Source organism: Brachyistius frenatus, unplaced genomic scaffold (assembly GCF_029030835.1).
Source record: "Brachyistius frenatus isolate BFR_SWC_R1_liver_20210118 unplaced genomic scaffold, ASM2903083v1 Contig_585, whole genome shotgun sequence".
NCBI classification, from domain to species: domain Eukaryota; kingdom Metazoa; phylum Chordata; class Actinopteri; family Embiotocidae; genus Brachyistius; species Brachyistius frenatus.
This window is the reverse complement of record NW_027211184.1, coordinates 22,598-40,000: the sequence shown is the minus strand read 5'-3', so window position 1 is coordinate 40,000 and position 17,403 is coordinate 22,598. Positions and strand designations below refer to the sequence as shown.

The following is a 17,403-nucleotide window of genomic DNA, read 5'->3' as shown; positions in this document are numbered from 1 at the left end:
TATGGACATGAACTCTGACAGCAACGTGAATGACGCACAACTCACCACACATGAAAGGTGTTCAGTGATTTCCAAATTGTGTGTGAATGTTAAACTTCCTTCCTCCACTCATATAATACATGCAGTGAAGACTTTGAAGCAATTTGTCCAATAAAGCTCATTCTGATAGAACACAAACTCATTGCCATGACAACAGGCGATGTTGTGTCCAGAGGCTACAGGCTGTAGAAGGTGGACGCGTCACAGAAGATCTAAACAATCAGCCGTGTCGAGGTGGACACCAAGACACAGTGAAGCTGACCTTTGACCTTTTGGACATAAAACATCATCACTGCACGATTTCTTCTCGTCAGACATTTGTCAGAGACACGAGATATTTTATCAACATAGGAGGAAACGACAGGAGAAAGTTGGAAGGTTTGAACAGTGAGGAAGAATTGTGATGTATTTTTATTTTCATAATTTCAAACTTTTCATTCTTTTGTTTGTTTTCTTTCATGTCTGCAAACATGAAAGAAGAAAAAAACGACTCTGATGGATGAACTGGAGGCGCTGTGGAGACAAACAGGAGTCATGAACAGAAAAGGCCCATGAGTGAGTCGAGGTGTGTTTATTTGTTGACGGTGTCTCTGTCTGATTTCCAATGTTTGACTTTTGCTTTGTGGGTTTTTTGTTTTGATTCTACAACTAAAAGACAGACTGACGTTTCTCAACAGAAAATATTACATGAAAAATTCAGACAATAGGAAGTTAAAACCAACCAGGTTCAAAAGAGAAGCTTTTGTTCTACTTTAAGGCTCAGGCACACGAATCATGTGTTCCTCTTCCTCCCAGTGAGGTGAGGCCTCCACCTACCACGCTGGGTGGTTGAGTTTTATAAAGGAGTCACTTTCTAAATCCTCTTCAAAGAAAACAGTTTCTGGAGATGCAAATAAGATGTGTTTTTTCACGTGGGTGAACTAATCCTTTAACGGAGCAACTGAACAAAGAAGAATGAAATAACTGATTGAACCCGAGTCAAACTAATCTAACACACTTCCTCATTCGGCACAATTTAAACGTTGAAAAGCACTGCTGGGATTTCAGAGCTCTCCCTGTTTTCTGCCGCTCATCTTCCATCATTTGTCTCATTTCTGCCGTAGCTCTCCGACATGTTGAGGTACGTCTGACTGAGACTCGACTGAATTCAGAGTCCTGTTGGACTTGTGTGTTTACGAGGGTTCGTGCTGGCGGTTCCGTCGGGTCGCTGCACGCTGACCGGCGTCACCGCTTCTCATCGTGATCCTGGTTTCTGGGAGGAGAGGAGAGGATTCGGGAAAGTGAGCAGAGTCCGGGATGGAGAGCAGTGAAAGTCAGATCCTTGGTGGAGGTGGTTGGGGGGGCGATGAGGGGTGTGATGACATCACTCAGTAGGAGGAGTTTCCTGCGGCTCCCGGTTGACTGAATCAAGAAAAGAAAGAAGAATCAGAGTTAAAAAAAAAATTCAGAGTTTTTATGATCTAATCGTGTTTCATTAAAATTAAATCCATGAAATCTTGTTCAACCCAGAGATCTGGTTGGTCAACTGAAGTCGGGTCTCTTTTGGTCCTTTTTGGTCGCTCTGAGCACCCGTACCGTAACACCACGGATAGTCACGCACTTACAATCCTAGAGGAGGCTAGCTGGACCGGTTTGGTTTGAACACATGACACGGAGCTAAAATGTTAAAAACACATGAGAACATGGATATCTTTGTTCATCGGATATCTTTGTTCACCGGATATCTTTGTTCATCAGATATCTTTGTTTAACAGATCTTTGTTCATCAGATATCTTTGTTCCTCAGATATCTTTGTTCCTCAGATATCTTTGTTCATCGGATATCTTTGTTCACCGGATATCTTTGTTTAACAGATATCTTTGTTCATCAGATATCTTTGTTCATCGGATATCTTTGTTCATCAGATATCTTTGTTTAACAGATATCTTTGTTCATCAGATATCTTTGTTCCTCAGATATCTTTGTTCATCGGATATCTTTGTTCACCGGATATCTTTGTTCATCAGATATCTTTGTTCACCAGATATCTTTGTTCATCAAATATCTTTGTTCCAACCAGACTGAACTAGCTGATCAGTTTAGTGTTTCTATGTTCTGTATTTATTCAGTTGGAGACTGATTTATTTCGATGGTAACTTGTATAATCGTAATGCTCGTTGACCTCAGCGTCCTGACTGCATCACTGTCGTGCCAATAATGACGTGAAAGCGCCCCCTCCATTGTATTATTATTACCTTCCTCTCTCGCCTTCATGCGGGCAACAAAGTTGTAGCTCTTGTTCCTACGATAGTTCTCGTAGGGGTCGTCCAGTGAGACCCCCACCCCTTTGTACTGGTCCCACTTATCCCGGATGTCTCCTCCTTTGATGGGGTCCTGGATGCCCTGTTCTTTGGCCCCCAAACCTCCTGAACCGCTCCAACCTGCAGCGGACAGGACAGAAAAGAACAGTCTGAGGATACATGAAGTCGTTTCAGGACATTAAAAACTATTATGAAATAAAAAAGAGCATACCCATCTTCATGAGCAGCTGATGGCCCTTGTTCTCCTCCCCGAGCCGGTTATCTGCAGGCAGTTTGGAGGGCGTGGCGCCCACCGCTGCTGCGGAGCTGCAGAGAGCAGGAGAGGGTGAATCTCTACCATACAAACCATAAAGAACAACTTGGGGGAAAAGAAGCTCACCACAGGGAACTTACGGAGGGGAGGAGCTCCGGGATTTGGCGCCACGGCGTCGCTTGGTGGGCGAACGCGAGTGGGATCTGGATCTGGAGCCGGAGCGACTCCGAGAGGACCTGGATCGACTCCTGGACCTGAAGAAGATGAGAACACAGCACGTTAGGACGGAAGGATCTGAGCCTACAGAGGCTCCTGAAACACAGCAGGAGGGTTTGTGGAAGAACGGCGTCTGAAACCACTGAATCTGACAGCATGGGAGCAGCTTCAGTCATCCATCGGTGTCAGCTGGGAGGTGTGTGTGTGTGTGTGTGTGTGTGTGTGTGTGTGTGTGTGTGTGTGTGTGTGTGTGTGCGTGCGTGTGTGTGTGTGCGTGCAGACCTGGAGCGTGAGTAGGAGCGGGAGCGGCTGCGGGAGCGGGAGCGAGATGAGCGGGACCGTGATCTGGAGGACTTGGAGGAGCGAGAGCTGGAGCGGGACGACGACCTCCCTCGGCTGCGGGAGTGACTCCTGGAGCGGCTGCCTCCACGAGCGCTGCGAGAACGGATCACAGAGGGAGTCAGGAGGTCAAAAGGCACATCAATAAACATGGCTCCGGGGACTCCATCCTTCAACACAACCTACCGTTGTACACCAGAACTTGAGACAGGCAACCACACAGTCCAAAGACAGCATGGGTTCTGACTAGGAGTGAAACCAGAGGAGAATCTGATGAAGAGGAGGCTCACCTGTTGCGTTTCTCCTGTCCCTTTTTCCTCCTGGCTCTCATCTTGGCCCTGAAGAACTCGTACAGGCCGTTCTGCTCCCAGCCTTCACTGGAGGAGGAACCGAGCACACATTTTAATCCACCAGTGACCACATGGTTAAAACTGACAGGTGTAGGTGAGAACACCTCATTTTTGGGTCATGTGCCCTCTGAATTGTTCATTTTAAAGGATTTAGAGGGATTTGTATTTGAAGGTTTTGAAACTGGTCTGATATGTGTTACATGTGCTGTCAACAGCCAACTCTTCATATGACCATTCATGAAAATCAAACAGGATTCTGTCCAAAAAAGACCTTTTCATCTCTTTCAGTGTGTCTCCTTCAGTCAGCTGACAAGAGTTAAAAGGAATTCATAAATCCACTTTTTTGTGGATAAACAGGGACATAGTGTCTGGTAGCTGCTCACGTTACAGTATCTGCTCAGTACTTGGAGCTTCCTGATCAATAATAAGCAAACAGTATCGTCTGGCTGCTTCCTGTTTGTTTTTTTTATTGAATGGCTCCTGCAGAGGGAGAAACTTTTCAAACAACATGAAGGATTTGAGGTTTGGACAGAAGCAGAAGCAGCGTGCAATGCATCCTGGTACATGTAGGCAGGAATACTCTGTTTTCTCTCTCAGTACAGAAACACTGCACATTTATAATCAACACTTAAGACAAGCTGCAAAATGTCCCTTTGAGTGGCCTGCTGGTAAACATGATGTCATCCCAGTTTAAATCTCAGTTCAGTTTGTCTTGCATACACAGCTGAGGTGTGTGTACCTGTTCCTGGGCCGATCGTGGGATGGAGGGCTGTAGAAGGCCTCCACAGCAGCCAGCAGACGATCACTAGGCGGCATGGGAGGGGGCAGCCGGATGTCCTTGGGGTCCAGAGGTTTATAGTCACAGTCCTCGAGCTGTGCAGTGGACAGATGAAGGAGGGTCAGTGGACATGCAGGTTTCACTGTTCTGGGCCACTGTGTGTCTAACCGGGACGCCATGACGACCAACGTGTTCTTCTTCTGCTCATGTTTTTGTTGTGGCAGGTGAGACAGCTTTTATGAGCACGACCTCTTCTGAAGGAACGCTTTACAACCAGGCGCCGGTTTTTATATTTGAAGGACTATTATAATGATAGCCAATGAAGTGAGCTGGGTCAGGGACCAGCAGCTTCTTTTAACAGAAGGGTTAATTCAAACTCTATTTAATTGATAGATTTGTTCATGTATTGAATTTGATATAAAGAGTCGTGAAAATATAGTGGCATCGGTACATTCACCACATCTCTGGTACGGTGACCATCGTGTCCAAAAACTGCAGCTGTATTTGGCACTTACCATAAAGAACTGGCGGTGTTATTTAGTCTGTTTTTGAGCTGTTTTAAGAAGTGAATCCATGACTAAGTGAAGTATTCTGATATTTTTTAGCCCATAATGACTGATAACATTATTTTCATGTCCTTGTCCCACAGTCAGAAACAGATGACTTACTTTGACCAACGGAGCCATGAGACCAGCCGGCAGGTCAAAGTAGGGGACATTGGGCACCAGGCTGGGGTCGTCTTGGACCGGATGCTGCCGGTGACGCATCTGAGGTGAATGGCCGTTGAAGCCATGTGGGGGTGGGCCAAAGTCAGGGTGCTGGCCTCCTCCACCCCAGGGAGGATGTTCAGTTCCCATCCCTGGAGGAGGCAGCCTTTGGTTGGGATGGTGGTGGGGAGGAGGACCTGGAATGTCTGTGAACACACGAGGATATCGGTAAATCACACAAGAAAACGAAATGAAACACAACTCTAGGATCTTTCACTTTGAGCCTCTGCACTGACCTCCAGGAAATTCTCCCTGAGCGTAGTCAAAGCGATGTGGAGCGTACGGCGGTCGGTCATAGTGGTGTCTGGGAGGAAAGTCTTCTTGCATAAAGCGTGGGGGGAAGCGGCCAAAATTGTGTGGTGGTGGGGGGGGCTGGTTGAAAGGAGGGGGCTGCTGGTGGGGGGGGAAGGGCCCTCTGAAATGGGGAGGTCTCTACAGAAAGTAAAAGTTAGAAAAAGCAGGAAAATTACATCCTTGCTGCGACAGACAAGAAACTCCAGACAACAATCAACTGTCATCACAAATGCAGAGAACTCATAAAAGAAATCAAATCAAAGTAATCATCTGCCACATGCCTGCATGCGTGGAGGAAATGGGGGCTCCCTCTGACCCCAGGGAGGCTGGTCTGGCTGGTTCCCCCATGGCGGTTGTTGTTCATAGGAGTTCCAAGATGGAGGGCCTGGGTCAGACCCACCTGGACCGCTCCAGGGACCTCCTTCACGAGGAGGACCTCCGCTCCAGTTCCCCGGGTCCCTCTGCTCGTTCCAAATCCCCTCGTGGCTGTTCCAAGGAGGGCAGGGAGGGGGAGGCTGGTTGGGGTCAAATGGAGGCTGGGGGGGACAGAAGTCAGAGAGGGTCAGCGAGAGGCTGACCGGGCCGCGTGAGGTCACGACGTCAGAACGACGCCCAGCACAGCCATGTGCATGAAGGACAGACAAGCTGTCACCTCTGTGAGTGACAGGATCAGTCTGTGAACTTTCTGATCCACCCTCATACAATGCAAAAACCCAGAGAGGGGGAGAGGCCTATCAGTAGATAGCGGGACGGTGTTGAAGGCGGGGCCAGACTCAGGCCACCCCCCCCCTAAACATCAATGATGTGAATCCTCAATAAATAAAAAAAAAAAAGGCCATGAAGAGACTTACACTTCGTCAGCTGAATCCCTTTTCTTCTCTTTTGCTGCACTGCGTAGCTCAGGATATCAAATCTCTGTGATATAAACTTACACAGAGGGATGATGGTTTCCCAGGGCAACAGAACTCAGGGATGTGAATCGCTCCTGTTGGATGCCATGAGGCTCCTTTGAATGTGTGGGTCATTTAAACCAGATTAATGACACATGGTCTACTCATACTGCAGGCTATCAATCTGGTTGATTTCAAACGGTCTGTCTCTCTGATATACACCGAGGCACTACCTCGGAGTACTTGGTATAATGTCAGATGCAGGTTAAATAGCTGGACATTTTTATCCACCGTCAGAAGTCTCCTTGTATCGGTTTTCACCCGCCAGGGTACCACAGGAGACTTCTCAGAGTACACCACCTCCCTCTGGTGTTATCTACTGCTCGTGTGGAGGTCCATCTGAAAATAATCCCTCATTCATTAGAAAATAGGATTCAAGAAGACCTGTTTTTGGGGGCGTGTCTGTTTGATTGACAGGCCTGTGGTGCAGTCAGGTTACAGCTATCGGTGGGCGGGACGTAGTATCGTCAGGTTTCCAATCAGATCAATCAGATCTACCTCTGGCTCCTCCCCCAGCTCGTCCAAATATGGTCACTTCCTGCTCCAAACCGCTCCAACAGAATATGAACTGGAGGTTTCATAACGTTCACAAACCAACGATGACATCACTGATGGATGATGACATCACTGATGGTTGATGGTTGGAAAGATCCCAAAAAACTTCTCAAGAGTCAAGTGTCGAGGTGCTGGATTGTACCTGCTGTTTACACTGATGAGGTCATCTGCAACAACCTACAGCACGCACACGCTCACACACTCACACACACACACACACACACACACACACCCTTACCGGCTGGTTGGGGTTCCAGGGGCCCATGTGTTGGGGGTCATACCATCCAGGCTTGTTGGAGGGGAGGTCTGAAGGTGCGCTGGGGTTGCTGGGGTCCTGTGGTCTGGATGAAGCTCCATCAAACTCCCCTGGAGGAGGACCTGACATGGGAGGCTTCACGTCTCCTACACACAAAACATACACATTACAACATACGAGCATGTGGAGCAAGATACAAACCTACGAGGCCAAACTTTTCAAGATGGAAACTCTCCCAGAACTGCAGAGTTAAAATTACCCTGCGGTTGTACGTAACTATCACGTGGCTGAGTGTGACTGTGGTACCTGAACATTTAGAGTTTTGTTGCTTCTGGTTTTGTGGAGTGTGTCTCTGCTCACCTGCTTGTGTCATCATCGGTGGGGCCTTTTCAGGCTCCGGGGTAGACAGCTGTCCGACGGGGGCAGCGGCCGGCTGCTGCTGCTGCTTCAGACTGACAACAAACTCGTCATGCTGAGTCTTCAGAACCTGGATCTGCTGCTGGAAGGCCAGCTGGATGGGCTGCACCACCGCAGCGTACTCTGTTATCAGGGACGCCTGAGAGAGAAAACAAGGGTGTTTTAAACATGAGACTTCCACAGTGTGATTGCTATGAATAAAATTAAAACTACCAAGGCCGTTATTTTTCTGAAATGGGGTTCTAACACCAGTAAAACACATGAAACGGCAAACCACAACAATTTTGTAGTGTCAGTGAACAAAAGCATTGACACAGAACAGGTGCTGCTGTCTCAACGTGGAGGAGACCAATTATGGACCATAAAGGACCAATTATGGTATGGCAGCAGGTGAAAAGAGGGACTGAGACAGAAATAAGTTACTGTCCACCCAACAGACCACAGGAGCCACAAGGTGAGGGTGGATGGCTGGAGCCAGATGTTTCTCAACCAGGACCTGTGCTTTCGCATCATATCTAAAATTAAATTTTGATGCACTTATCTTGTAAACACAAGAAAACCAGCAGACGGGCATGCAAACAGACTAGTGGCGGAGAAAAAAAACTAAAGAATAAAACCGGTGTTTGCACTGCCTCTGGCTTTGTGCCAGCAAATTAGAGCCTTAAAGATACAATCTGTAAGATATTTAAAATCAACTAAAAATATCCACAGAAGGTGAAGAAATAGCAGTGTTGACCAGCCAGCTGTCCTATCTTGTAATACCACTTTGTACCACAAGGAGTGATAGCGAGTTGCTGTAGGGCCGCAACAACGTAAACTACAGGCTTGACTGATTGACTTATTTTTTTACCTATGCAGTTCTGGTTTCATATGATCCACCTTTACAATCATCAGTTATAAAAAACAAAACAACAGGACAAGAACGTGTAAATTCTACCAAACTGCAGAAACTCCAAGAGCTGGTGTTACATTGAAATCTGTCCCCCATCAGATCTGCCTTGATATTCTTCCCCTCACTCCTCATGCCTGAACACAACCAACTGTTTTACTGTATATTTACTCGCCAAACATCATCATATAAAGAGCAATGCAGCACTGACATGCAGCGGAGGTGTTTTATATTCATTTATTATTTATGGTAAATATCAACTCATTCCCATAGTTCTTTGACTGCATTTCTTTCTTGTTTTGAAATTATTTTCTTTTGCTATTATCAATCTGTAAAACCTTGTTTTTTTCCACAGTTCCTGAAATTGTACAACACAGAGAGTGAAGTCAAATAATCATACATGTTACATACAAACCTCTAATTCCGTCATGTGTCCACAAAAACAGTCTATGAAATGAGAGGTGGATCTGACTGATCTGATTGGAAACCTGACGATACTACGTCCCGCCCACCGATAGCTGTAACCTGACTGCACCACAGGCCTGTCAATCAAACAGACACGCCCCCAAAAACAGGTCTTTTTGAAGCATATTTCATAATTAATGACAGATTATTTTCAGATGGACCTCTAGAAAACTAATTTCAATGGCTGAGAAGTTGATAAGAGAAGTTGAATGGGAGTCTATGGAGCCGGAGGCTTTTTGGAGCCGACCTCTAGTGGCACTCGCTGGTATTGCAGCTTAAGACACTTCTACATTGGCCTTATTTTTTTAGAGCCAGAAGCAACATCCACTTTTATACAGTCAGATAGGGGCTGGATTTGAATTTGCCTATACGCTACCGTAAGTGGTATTTAAAGGTGTGATTCAATTCTTACAAATGACACCTTTCAGCCTTGTTCCACTCACCTGATACTGGCCGAGGCCCAACGCTGGATTCTGGAGCTGCTGAATGGTCTCCTCGTCAAAGTACCCGTTCTTCTCCCAAAGCTGCAACAACTGAGAACCCGGGGGGGGTGGGGGCAAGAGAAACAGAACAAATCATCTCCAGAATTCCAATTTCATAAATGAAGAGAAGAACAAGGGACCTTTATTCATATTATTGTATGAATGATTACCAGACTGCAGCACTGTTTGCTGACATGCAGTATGTGGTATGGCACTGAGGATCCAGTCTGACTTTGATTATATTTATTACATTATGTACCACATCAGGCATCAGGAAGCCCTTCAAACTGACAGATTTATGTGAATATGTTTTTATAATTATCCTCTAATCTGTAAAGAGTTGACGACGCTGATATTTGCCTCGTGTCTTGGAGCTGTGAGAGGAGTGCTGGTGTTTACCCTGGTGATCTTCTGCTGCTTCTCTTCCTCCACAGCCAGAAAACTGGTGCAGTAGATGGGAACAACAACCTTCTGCAGCGCCGCCAACAAGTCCTTCTGCTGCTTCCGCTGGCTGGGAGAGAACATGTCAACACACAGCACTTTACAAAGAGGAATATCTGTTTTAAAAAGCCACATCACCTTCTTTATAGAAGAACTGATTCATAATCAGACCATGACTCAACTAATGGTTAGTTTTAGTGTTGTACCAGTGCTATATTTCCACACCGGTCAACAGATCATTTGATGAGGTGGATGTTTTCAAACAGGCCAAAGATATTCACTTTACACCAGCGTAAAACAGAGAAAAGGAAGCTGGAGAAGCTGAAGCAGGAGGTGGCCATATTTGGTTGATATGTTTTTGTTTTTTTAAATCGTTGAGTTTAATGTTTTCATGACAGACTGCTCGATATTAGACTACGTTCAAATCAGATCTTTAAGACTGTTATTTGCAAGTGAACAGATGAGATTCGGTGTGTCCCGACATCACCAACCCTATCTGCATGGGTTGCTATGATAATGATGTACGTGCAGCTACGCTGGTGACGCCGTTTTCCAACAAGGAAGATGCAGTAGACAGTTTATCTTGGCTGTTTTCCGTGGACTGTTGTTATCGTTGTCCTCTACAGCGCGAGAATAATCACTTCCTGATATCTCTGTTAGCAGTAGCGTAGCTTCTGCTCACTCTGTCGCTCTGAAAATGACGTCGTCACCATGTGACGTTGGTTGTGACACAAGAAACCCAATCTGAGCCGCATCTGCAGAAATCAGACTGGAATCGCATTTCAAACCTCCACATGTGGTTTGGATCCAGATGTTTAACTCCAGCAGGTTCATTGTACCTTCTATACATTTCATACATTCTACAATTTGCAATCAAATAAAAAACTTCAAAGTCTATTAATCTACAGTAGATCAACATGTAATATGACTAGAGACAAACTAAGTGCTCTTCACACTTGTGCAGGCGTGTACTCTGAAATTGGTTTCTGAATGAATTCAGGTTCACGTACCAGTGATGGAGGACGTCATTGGTTAAATAGATGAGGTGTAGGCGGAGCTCAAAGTGCGCTCCATCAGCTGTGATGCGGTTGCGAAGGTGTGATGTCATCAGCTCGCAGTGCGGTGGAGTCTTGGCGTTGTTGAACATCCAGTTCTTACCGGCCTGAGAGGAGGACAGACGCACGAGTGAGATGTACAGATTTTTCTGGACGTTAAAGTGAATCTCCATGACGACGGGCTTACAGAGATGGCATCTTTGGTGCACGTGTCGATGATGGGCTGCAGCAGGTTGTCAAACTCGGTGATGTCCAGCTGAGTTTCCAGCAGCAGCTTCTGGGTCTGCTGCTCCATGGCCAAAGTGATGGCGGCGGTCACTTGTTCCTGCAGTGAGACAATATTACGGGTCATCCTTTTTTAAGCTGCTCCCTCACGTGTAAACACGATCTTTAAATAACATCAGACATCCCTGAGGCAGGACGTCCTCCGTCCTTCATGTATTCATGCCTTCCTGTTCTCTACCTGTCTGAGAGTGTGCAGGTGCTGCTCCTGCTGCTGCAGATTCCACTGGCTCTGTTGGATGAGCTCATCGATAGGGGGCGCCGCAGGCGGAGGAATGGAAGGCGGGGCGATCATGGGCATCAGTGGAGGAGGGATGTCGACCACGTCTTTGGCTCCCGGGTTGTACAGATCTGCAACAACAACAGGAGGAAAACAGCAAGAGGTTAAAGAGGTCTGTAGATTTGACACATTTTGGATTTTCTGCCTGAGGATGTGTGTTCACACTGTGACCAAAGACCACACAGGATTTTATACATCATGTTTACGCACATATTGTGTTGTTTGTTTCCTCATATCTGCTTCAATCTAAGTGAGCTCTAAAGGTCAAATAATATATGGCTTACATTCAGCGACCAGATCCATGTTCCAGGAACCAAGCAGAAGAGTGAATTCAATTTAAGACATGCAGACAGCATCAACTCTAACCTTTGCTATTGCTCCTAACTAACTATCTAACTAATGCACAAACAGCTGCTGCTGAAAGGAAACACGCTGGCATCACTAAAAATCAGTCAAGAGCTGAAGCACCAAGGTTTGTGAACATAGAAGAGAAACATCAGAATAGTTTAATACAGGTGGGCTGCACGATTACACCCAAATATTTACAGTCAACAAAACTGTTTCATGTCAGACAAGAGTCCCTGGTCTAAAACTCAAGACCAAGCAGCAAGTACAAAAGGCTGTATGAAACACTGGAGGGCTTTTATTCTGAAACAGATCCAGGAAGTCGCAGCATTTGGCCAAACAATGTCATAACTTAGTGACAGACAATTAGAGGGCAGCCCAACTGTTGTTCTGCAGCCGAGAAATATCAACTGAGCTGATAAATGCTCAAAAATCAATGATCATAGCAACAATTGGAAAGCTGCCTCTGGTAAAGAGGTGGGCTTCAAAATAAGAAGTAAATCAATAATGAGTTGGGGATCATACATGTACAGTATGATGAGGTTTTGTGACATCACACTAAGCTTCTCATACTTGATGTGATGATATCAGTGTGATATTACAGCACTGAGTACTTGTAGTAACATCGTAGTTAGTAAAAAGGATAATGGGGCCACAACAGTAACGTAGACATTAGTGAACTCAGTACTTGTATGTGTGAAATCGTGCAGCCTCTCACCCACAGAGACAAACAGATGAGGCAGTGAGTCCTTCATCTGTTTGTCCCATCAAACCTGGTAGCTTCAACGTGGAAAATTAAGCACATTTTAGTCAGCGCTGTCATGAAGATATAATCAAGCTTGGAAACACCAACACAACACAGACTCAGAAAGAAAACCACACAAACATGAAGAATGCAACTGAAAACAAACCAAAAGGCTTTCGAGCACAGACGTGATGATGTCCAGCAAAATGTGCAAAATCAAAAGAGGACGTTCCGACTGGAAGTCTGAGTTCATCTGACAGATCTGGGTCCAAGTAAATACCTTCAGATTTATACTCCTCCCCATCGTGGGTAGAGGGATCTGAGTGGAGAAAAGCAAACTTTAGTTTTCACTGACTAAAGAGCTGAAACTCCACAACCTGTAATAAACAGAAAAACATGCGGCTGTTGTGCTGAACAGACAAGAAACAGACACGTCTGTTAAAAACAGGCTGACATGTTCATCTGTTTGATATTAAAATAAATTAAATCCATCTCTAAATATTGGTTTCAGAGGGAACTAATTTATCTAACAATAATGGTAATTAGCTCACAGCCTCATAAACTACATTTTAATTTGTGTCAGTGAGCACTAAAACTACCAAAAACACACGCTGATAATAACTAGATAACTAACGTGACAGCGACAGACATGAAAAATATTACATTTGATTACATGGGAACAAAATTCCCTGGTGTTCCCTGGTGTTCCCTGATGTTCCCTGGTGTTCCCTGATGTTCCCTGGTGTCCCCTCGTGTTCCCTGGTGTTCCCTAGTGTTCCCTGATGTTCCCTGGTGTCCCCTAGTGTTCCCTGATGTTCCCTGGTGTTCCCTGGTGTCCCCTAGTGTTCCCTGGTGTGCCCTAGTGTTTCCTGGTGTCCCCTAGTGTTCCCTGGTGTTCCCTGATGTTCCCTGGTGTTCCCTGGTGTCCCCTAGTGTTTCCTGGTGTCCCCTAGTGTTTCCTGGTGTTCCCTGATGTTCCCTGGTGTTCCCCTGTGTTCCCTAATGTTCCCTGATGTTCCCTGGTGTTCCCTGGTGTCCCCTAGTGTTTCCTGGTGTTCCCTGGTGTTCCCCGGTGTTCCCTGGTGTTCCCTAGAGTTCCCTAGTGTTCCCTGATGTTCCCTGGTGTCCCCTAGTGTTTCCTGGTGTTCCCTGGTGTTCCCCGGTGTTCCCCTGTGTTCCCTAATGTTCCCTAATGTTCCCTGATGTTCCCTGATGTTCCCTGATGTTCCCTGGTGTTCACTGGTGTCCCCTAGTGTTTCCTGGTGTTCCCTGGTGTTCCCTGGTCTTCCCTGATGTTTCCTGGTGTTCCCTAGTGTTCCCTGGTGTTCCCTGGTGTTCCCTGGTGTTCCCTGGTGTTCCCTGGTGTCCCCTAGTGTTTCCTGGTGTCCCCTAGTGTTTCCTGGTGTCCCCTAGTGTTCCCTGATGTTCCCTGGTGTTCCCTGATGTTCCCTGGTGTTCCCTGGTGTCCCCTAGTGTTCCCCGGTGTTCCCCGGTGTTCCCTAGAGTTCCCTGGTGTTCCCTGATGTTCACTGGTGTTCCCTGATGTTCCCTGGTGTTCCCCTGTGTTCCCTAATGTTCCCTGATGTTCCCTGATGTTCCCTGATGTTCACTGGTGTTCCCTGGTGTTCCCTGATGTTCACTGGTGTTCCCTGGTGTTCCCTGGTGTTCCCTGGTGTCCCCTAGTGTTCCCCGGTGTTCCCTAGAGTTCCCTGGTGTTCCCTGATGTTCACTGGTGTTCCCTGATGTTCCCTGGTGTTCCCCTGTGTTCCCTAATGTTCCCTGATGTTCCCTGATGTTCCCTGATGTTCACTGGTGTTCCCTGGTGTTCACTGGTGTTCCCTGGTGTGTTCCCTGATGTTCCCTGATGTTCCTTGATGTTCCCTGATGTTCACTGGTGTGGACTTGGATAAAAATGGTACTTTGATTTCTGTAGTAAACCCTGTGATTAACAACAAATTCTGCTTCCCAGAGTTTAAACCTTTCTATTGTTGCAGTGAATCCGTGCCTGAGGTGGTGGACTGTGTGCGTGCTACATGATTCACCCCAGTTTAACCAGTGAATGACTGACTCATCAGATTTGAGGGAGTCGTTAATGATATTTTGTTTGTTTTCACACAGTTCAAAGGATTGATCAGGAAAATATAGTGCACGTCATTCACATGTTCAGAGTAAATGTGTTGTAAGACAGATACAGGAAGTCTGAGCTGACTATAACCATCTGTTCATCAACTCCCAGGTGTTACTCACACGGCCAGGCTCATTAATGCCGCGGTGCAGAACCATACAGATGTTGCGGAGACATCTGTACCGAGTTTCTGCATCAACAACATTATATTTATCGCAGAATAATACATTCAGCTCTGGCCTGCTGGCATCTACACTGAATGGTGTGTATACACACACACACGCATACACACACACACACACACACACACACACACACACACACACACACACACACACACACACACACACACACACACACACACACACACACACACACACACAGCTTTTGCGGTACAGATGATACAAATGACCAAATCAAGCACATATCAGATATTTGGTCTTATCTCTGTGTTTCTGATCATCACTTCCGCCAGTTATGATTAAACTGCGCAGAAAAAAGTCACAGCTGGATTTACCAACAAAGTCCAAATTCATTATTCCTGGTAGAAATAATATCCCAAACAAAGAGGGCCAGACATGTTGGGCCCACACTAACAGCAACAGATGAGTTCATGTCACCAGGTTTCAGAGATGAAGCTGAGGACCGGGCTTTTTGTTTTGCGCTGGGTGTTGTCCTGTATGTTCCCTGAATTTGATGATACAAGCCTAAATAAAACTTCCTCTGACAATAACCTACTCTGATGACCACAGGACGGGTTTCATACAGCCTGCAGAGCCGTTTTAATTCATACCACACAAGAACGAGGGGAGGGTCGTGCGGATCGAAGACGACCTGACAGGTGTGTCTGTTTCCATCTAATCTCTGAATGAACGTCCCTTCAGAAGCATCGTTTTGAAGCATCTCTCCACAGATGTAAGTGTTGGCAGAGGCAGTACAACACGGTCCACTCGGATTCAGTTACAGTAGGTCGTGTGAAACGTGTTGTTTTCAGGTCTGAATTGTTTGCAGTGTTAATTCCCCTCGGGGATTAATAAAGTATATATCTACCTACCTACCTACCTACCATACACCTGTTATTCTGTTCATGTGCTTACAAAAGTCTGATGCCAATAAAACTCACATTATGCTGGTTTGGACAATGAACCCATGGGAATGTGCTAACATGAATACGAACTAGCAGCAGGAAGAGGACAAGTAAAACTAACGTCATCAACAACGAGTGTTGGCATTATTAAACGGATCACTTCCATCTCTTCTGCTTAGACATGCAGTGAGAAAGGTGCACTGATACCACTGGTGGGTACTTGATTAGTTAATACTATGGACAGTTTAATCTGCGCTCTAAACACATCACAGCTCCTTTCTCAGCCCTCTTCTTGCTTCAAACAGAAAGTGAATTCAGTTCAGTTCAGCACTGTCTGGCGCCACGTGGCCGATTTGGAGGCAGCGTCTGATTATCCTGCTTCTCTGATGAAGAACACAGCTGATGTGAAGCAGACAGTGAGAGCTAACCGCTGCCGAAAGTCAGGACGATGACGTAGGTCAGAGTGAGTGAAAGGAAAACTCCACCGTACACCAGAATACACAGGATCAACAGGATGTTGGAGGGTCGAACCAACGGTTCGTTACTGGGCTGCTCCAGCTGAACGGTCGGATTATGAACATTTCTATAATAAATAGGAAAGATCCTCATCTTGGATTCAGATGAAATGAATTCCAGCATCATAATTAGATCTGTGTGCATATTCTGCCGTGACGGTGGACCGTCCCTTTGACTACATACGCTGCTGTTGCTCCATGGCCAGCTTGCACTTGTAGTAGCTGAAATACTCTCCGCCGAAGAGGAAGGAGAACTTGGGGTTGTCCTTCTGCTTCTCCATGGTCATCTTTTCAAACTCGGGTCCATTTCGAGCGACAAACTGGGCCAGCTTGTCGATCACGTTCCGCAGCTCCTGATCTGCAGCAGGGGAACAACACGAGGACAGAAATCACCAAGGACAGAAAGACACGACAGGGAGCTGTTGTTGTTGTTGTTGTTTTGGTTAAAAGAACTTGATGATAACTTGATTTCCACCAGTCTCTGTAAGAGCTTGTGTAACTCTTTTGTACCAATCTGAATGAAGCATCCCGTGTCACTGTATACAACACAAGATATATATTAAAAATGTATATGTAGTGCATGAAAATGTGAAATAACACGGCATTAATACACGTAAATAGATCTGCAACAGCGAACAGAGTTTTTGCGGGACGGTTAAAGGAGGATTGCTGTGTTTTTCACACATTGTTGTCTCAGTATCTCCTTCAAAGCCAGCAGCTGAATGCTCGCTAAAAGTCTTAAAACACCTCCTTCCACAGTGAACCGGTGCAAACACAAACAAAAAGATGAACTATTCGGTGGTTACTGTCGTTAGCCTGCTCGGAGGTAGCTGGTAGCGTGCTGCTCGCGGCCGTTCAACGGGACCCTCCGCCGCGGCGGCGGGCTGCTCACCTTCGGGGGCAGTGGGGATGTCCATGGCAGATTCCTGTTTCAGAGACCCGCTGAGCCTCGGTGTATAGTCCAGATATCGGTCCGCTCCTTCAGTATATCTCTTATTGAGGTCACGAAATTGACAAAACACACTTGCGTTGCCGCTGCATTACACCGGAAGTGTTACACAGAAACAGCGTCACGGGAAGGTCGCCGTTTGATTTGCCTGCTGCGCCCCCTGCGGCGAGGAGGAAGATGACTGCGAGGTGGTTTTCTCTACGTTAGTTGAAAAGAAAAGAATATATC

At 46.2% G+C, this 17,403-nt stretch overlaps 1 protein-coding gene across 2 annotated transcripts; it reads right to left on the bottom strand.

Annotated features, from left to right (window-relative positions):
• Positions 1 to 427: 427 nt before the first annotated feature.
• cherp (calcium homeostasis endoplasmic reticulum protein) lies at positions 428 to 17,279 on the bottom strand. 2 transcript variants are annotated; one of them, XM_069688405.1, is made up of 20 exons: positions 17,119 to 17,279; positions 16,411 to 16,584; positions 12,780 to 12,818; positions 11,311 to 11,480; positions 11,035 to 11,172; positions 10,803 to 10,954; positions 9,751 to 9,862; positions 9,313 to 9,402; positions 7,459 to 7,654; positions 7,081 to 7,244; positions 5,619 to 5,873; positions 5,280 to 5,475; positions 4,945 to 5,189; positions 4,238 to 4,371; positions 3,439 to 3,525; positions 3,092 to 3,244; positions 2,734 to 2,847; positions 2,552 to 2,646; positions 2,275 to 2,460; positions 428 to 1,440 (listed from the first exon to the last, which is right to left on the bottom strand). In XM_069688405.1, the coding sequence occupies exons 1-20, from the start codon at positions 17,141 to 17,143 to the stop codon at positions 1,403 to 1,405; spliced, it is 2,763 nt and encodes a 920-aa protein (XP_069544506.1). In that variant the 5' UTR covers positions 17,144 to 17,279; the 3' UTR covers positions 428 to 1,402. The 2 variants fall into 2 exon arrangements, with proteins under 2 accessions (XP_069544506.1, XP_069544507.1); XM_069688406.1 differs by lacking the exon at positions 12,780 to 12,818.
• Positions 17,280 to 17,403: the final 124 nt, after the last annotated feature.

What these genes read in the sequence shown, in the direction of transcription:
- cherp (XM_069688405.1), bottom strand. Translation starts at nt 17,143, where the DNA reads ATGGACATCCCCACTGCCCCCGAAG. An exon ending in CATCCCCACTGCCCCCGAAG is followed by an intron (nt 16,585 to 17,118) that starts GTGAGCAGCCCG and finishes CCCCTGCTGCAG; the next exon opens with ATCAGGAGCTGCGGAACGTG. An exon ending in CACGATCGGCCCAGGAACAG is followed by an intron (nt 3,526 to 4,237) that starts GTACACACACCT and finishes TTCCTCCTCCAG; the next exon opens with TGAAGGCTGGGAGCAGAACG.